The 5,141-nt window shown below is 38.4% G+C and overlaps 1 protein-coding gene across 1 annotated transcript; it reads left to right on the top strand.

Moving 5' to 3' along the window:
- The first annotated feature begins 1,459 nt into the window (after window positions 1-1,459).
- LOC125576908 lies at window positions 1,460-4,928 on the top strand. Its single transcript, XM_048737432.1, has 5 exons — window positions 1,460-1,704; window positions 2,351-2,365; window positions 2,462-4,538; window positions 4,605-4,721; window positions 4,788-4,928. The coding sequence occupies exons 1-5, from the start codon at window positions 1,460-1,462 to the stop codon at window positions 4,926-4,928; spliced, it is 2,595 nt and encodes an 864-aa protein (XP_048593389.1).
- Window positions 4,929-5,141: the final 213 nt, after the last annotated feature.

The following is a 5,141-nucleotide window of genomic DNA, read 5'->3' as shown; positions in this document are numbered from 1 at the left end:
GGCCATTCGAATGGAGAGGTCACTCATTCATCGAATGCAAAAGCGTGGAAAAACCAGTATGGTACACCCTGATTTCGCTACAAACATTCATAATGTTTACTATGGATTTAGTCCATTTTGAATTGGAAGACAATATTCGGTGTGCCCAGTAATCCTTACGCCGAACAACCTTCCACCAGAGATGTGCATAGAAAAAGATTTCTTTTCGTGACTATATAAGTCTTTGGTCCTAAGCATCCCAAGCGGTCACTTGATTTTTTTCTACAACCTTTGATACAAGAGTTGAAGGAGTTATGGTCAACAGGGGTCCACGCATTAGATTGTTCATCGAGAAGAAATTTTACTATGCAAAAAGTTCTTATGTGGACCATAAGTGACTTTCATGCATACTTGATACTCTCAGGATATATCAGGATATACAACCCATGTGAGGTTATCTTGTTTATATTGATTGGGAAGGACATACACGTTTCAGCTGAAGAGGAAGCGGCGTTGTTCATGTGGGTGGCATCTAAAGTTATGTTTTTTTATGGATATGTTTCATATTTTTCAAGCGGTGTGAACAAGGGCAAACATTTTCATGGATGAAGAGTCATGATTGTCATGTGTTCTTTGTATTTGGAGAGCTTCTTCCAACAAATGTTCATGGCACGAATGAAGGATCTAATAACTGAAATTTCATATGTTAAATGTAATAACTCTATGTTTTAATATTAATGAAATTTCAAATTCATGTTAGTTTATGTTTGTATTCAATTATATATGTTAATGGTTAGATTAATCATATATTCAGTTTCAAAGTTTGTAGTATACTATATGACGTATTCACGGGAAGTCGCCATAAATAACTCGTAACATGCAAACCCTAAGAATACAATAAGGGTTTAGCAATTTAGGATTTGTTGTTTAGGGTCCGATATACATGTTTCTTCGTAACGTACTTGTAATATAAAAACCCGGGATGTAATTAATTCGTCGTAATCTCTTCAAAATACATTTCATCACTATTTTGTTGTAACTCAAAATGCAGGTCGTCGTTATTTCGTCATAACTCAAAAACGCGGGATGTCCATAAATCTTCGTTATGTTACAACAAAATAATGATCAAAACCAAAAAATCTATATAAGTCTTACCTATTCTACCCTCATGCGTCGCCATTCGTCTCCACCTTCTTCTTTCTCTCTCTCTCTCTCTCTCTCTCTCTCTCTCTCTCTCTCTCTCTCTCTCTCTCTCTCTCTCTCTCTCTCTCTCTCTTCAGCCTCTTCATCTGCAAGGAAAAAGGTTAGTAAGTTAATTTTTTGGTTAGATTAGGGAAATAGTTTAGGATAAAGGAATTAGTTTAGGTTTTGGAATTTATGATAGGTTGCGTAGTTAGTTTAGGTTTTGGAATAAGTTTACCTTGTGGACTTATTTTTAAAACTTTATACTTTTTTACAAATGTGTAGTAGAAAATGAGGAATGTGTACATATTACAGTCAGAGGTTTCTCACCGGAGAAGATGGAACATCTATTTCGGTTCCTCCATCGGCTCCTGATGTATTCCCTGAGACTCTGTCTCAGAGAGCACCACAGTCTACTGATCCTTCTCCTCCTCCTTCATCTCTGCTACCAAAACCTCCCATTGCATCTCCGGTAGCAGCTCATGCACCTGATGCTGGAGTTCGTTCTGACTTGATGGTGCCAACTGATGCTCCGTATATTCGGTACACTGTTGGATCTTCTCGTCTAGCAAGGAAGAGAAGATTTAGACACATTGGAACCCGATCAACCACCGAACACCTATTGATACATTTGTATTTATTTTCATTTTACTATATTTTTGGTTTCTTAAGTTTTCTAATGGGAATTTAGTGATTTAAACCTCGAACTATTTATTTTTCGGAAGAAAAACCTCGAACTATAATTTTAGGTTTTTAAACCTTAAACTATTGATTTCTTAGTGTCGTTAACCCTCCGTCGACAGTGTAAGCTTTTCTCAACGGAACTCCGTTAAATTAAAACGAAGCGTTTCATTAAATTTCAAAAACGTCATGAGTTGTGTAAGAAACAACACAGTGTTTGTCCAGAACAGCATGAAGTCTTTTACTTGACTCTAAAATCTCTTTCACGACATAATTCTTTAAAAAAAAATCCCAATTCACTAACCCTAATTGCGATGAAGGGCTCTTGATTCTGAGATTTCAAGTGGGTTTCTGAATCAGAGAGTTTTCGGGTGGGTTTCTGAATTGAAGAGATTTCGGGTGGGTATTTGGCTTGATTAAGTATAAATCGAAGGAGAAGGACCCAACTTTTGAGTGAAAAAAGGCGACATTTATGTTCATAATTCTACAGAGTTGAAGCTTGTTGTAGGTTGAAGATGACAAGGTAATCTTTTTTGTTTCTATTGTTGTTGAGTTTCTTTTTTGTTTCAAGCCACGAATTTGGTTTCATATTTTTTTTTTTTTTGGTTTCTGTTGACAGAACTATTTTCTTCCGACTACAACTTGGAGGATATTGGGGCAGTGATGGTTTATACAACGGTGGAATTACACGAAGCATTAGGCTGGATTGTCAGGAACCGACTTTGGCAATGTTGAAGCGGATGGTGTTGAGGGCTGGATATGCAGAGAATATGTGTAAGTTTGCATACTTCCCATCTAGAATAATGGGTCAGAATCGTAAGGATGTGTCTACTGATAGCGATGTTATAGAAATGATTCAGTGTTCACAAGAGATAGAGAGTCTGAATTTGTATGTGGTTAGGGAGGATGATCCTTATTTAGATGATGTTCTTATTGGGGATGATGTAGAAGAGGAACCTGAGGATGATGCACACATTGATTTCTATCAGAATGATTATGTTGACAGTGATGATTCAGATGATGATGATGAAGGTAGTGTGATAGAGTTCTTTGTAGGGCAAGAGTTTGTTTCAAAAGAAAAGTGCAGGGGAACAATTGAGAAGTATGCTGTGAGAGAGAAGGTGAACATCCATTTTCAGAAATCAGAAAAGAAGAGAGTAGCGGCTATATGTGCTCAAGAGTGCTGCAAGTGGAGACTTTTTGCATCAATAAACAGCCAGTCAGATAAAATGGTGGTGAGGTCGTATAAAGGAGAACACGATTGCTATCCTATAGGTGTTGTCGACCTGTACACTGCACCAAAAATAGCTGCTGATTTTCTCAATGAGTTCAGGCACAATCTGAAGTTGACAGCTGATCAAATCATGCAGAGGTTGGGTATAAAAGGTCTCCGGGTTACAAAAACCAAGTGTCAGAGTGCAAGACAGATTATGAAACATATCATTGAGGATGAGTATGCGGAGCAGTTCACAAGAATGTATGATTATGTGGAGGAGTTGAGGAGGACAAATCCGGGTTCTACTGTGATATTAGGAACAAAAGATCGAGTTTTTGACAAGTTCTACACTTGCTTTCAGTCTCAGAAGCAAGGTTGGAAGAGTGCTTGTAGGCGGATAGTACACCTTGATGGGACCTTTGTCAAAGGAAGAATGAAAGGGCAATTGTTAACTGCTGTGGGAAGAGATCCTAATGAGTCGATGTATATCATAGCATGGGCTATTGTACCTGTCGAAAATAAAGTTAACTGGAAGTGGTTTATGGAGTTACTGCGAGAAGATTTGGGATTGGAGGATGGTAATGGGCTTGCTCTCTCTTCAGATCAGCAGAAAGGGTTAATCTATGCCATTACAGAAATCCTTCCTTATGCAGAGCACAGAATGTGTGCTAGACACATCTTTGCTAATTTACAGAAGAAGTATAAACAGATGGGGCCACTGCATAAGACGTTTTGGAAGTGTGCTAGAGCGTATAATGAAACTGTTTTTTGGAGACAACTTGAGAAGATGAAGAACATAAAGCTAGAAGCGTATGAGGATGTGAAGAGGACCACTGATTCTCACTGGTCTAGGGCATTCTTTAGTGACACCACCAAGTCGGCTGCAGTGGAGAACAATATCAGTGAGTCATATAATGCAGTGCTGAAAGATGCTCGGGAAATGCCTATTATTGCATTGCTGGAGGAAATAAGACGCCATATTATGGCTAGCAACTTGGTTAAGATCAAGGAGATGGAAAGTGTCACAAGCTTGGTGACACCAAAGGCATTGGCGATTATGGAAAAACGTAAGAGGAGCTTAAAGTGGTGTGCTCCGCTGTCAAATGGAAGAGGAATATATGAGGTCGATTATGGGAAGGACAAGTTTGTGGTTCATGTCAGAGATAATACATCTTGTACTTGCAGGGAGTATGAAGTTAGTGGGATACCTTGTTGTCATATCATGGCTGCAATGTGGGCTGAGTATAAGGAAACCAAGCTTCCGGAGACAGTGATATTGGATTGGTATTCAGTGGAGAAGTGGAAACTTTGCTACTCATCTCTTCTATTTCCTGTGAATGGGATGGAGCTTTGGGAAACACATAGTGATATTGTTGTTATGCCTCCTCCGGACAGAATCATGCCTGGAAGACCAAAAAATAACAACAGAATCAGGGACCCAAGTGAAGAAGCTTCTCAAAATTCTAATAAGGCATTAACGGTAATCAACCTCTTACCATATATATTTTATCAATTATCAACCTCTGACCAAAGCTTTTTAATGCAGACTTGTAGTAACTGTGGAGAAAAGGGACACAACATACGCACATGCCCAAAAGAAGTGGTCCCAAAACCACCAAAACCACCTCAAGAGTTTCCTTCTTTTCATGCAAATGCTGTTATGGTAAGCGTTTCCTTCTTTTCATACTATTTGTTGTGGTTTGAAAGTGAACTGATTTTTTTTTTGCAGACATGTAGCAATTGTCAACAAACCGGACATAACAAGCGTAAATGCAAACTTGATCCTGTTCATAAGCCAACCAAACTGCCTCGAGGAAGACCAAAAAGACAGCCGACCACAAACCCGACCACAGACCTGACCACAGACTGAAGTTGTTTGTTGCTTGGCTTTTTTTATGTTGCATTTGCCTTTTGGTGTTTTAATTAGGATGATTACACGGTTTGTGTTGTTTTGATGATGATGTTTACTCGGCTTTTATTCTTTTGACTCTGAATTTTGTTGTTTTGCTTAGGATGATGGTTCTTTTGTAATGCTATATTTTTAATTTTCATTTTGAAAGGCAAACAAAATATCATGCGAATA

The sequence above is a fragment of the Brassica napus genome, chromosome A8 (assembly GCF_020379485.1).
Source record: "Brassica napus cultivar Da-Ae chromosome A8, Da-Ae, whole genome shotgun sequence".
In the NCBI taxonomy this organism is placed as follows: Eukaryota; Viridiplantae; Streptophyta; class Magnoliopsida; order Brassicales; family Brassicaceae; genus Brassica; species Brassica napus.
This window is presented reverse-complemented; position numbering and strand designations above follow the sequence as displayed.

Excerpts from the sequence above, each read along its gene's own strand:
- LOC125576908 (XM_048737432.1), top strand. The coding sequence starts at position 1,460 with ATGTGTACATATTACAGTCAGAGGTTTCTCACCGGAGAAGATGGAACA. Across the intron at positions 4,539-4,604 it reads ATTCTAATAAGGCATTAACG|ACTTGTAGTAACTGTGGAGA; the intron begins GTAATCAACCTC and ends TTTTTAATGCAG. Across the intron at positions 4,722-4,787 it reads TTCATGCAAATGCTGTTATG|ACATGTAGCAATTGTCAACA; the intron begins GTAAGCGTTTCC and ends TTTTTTTTGCAG.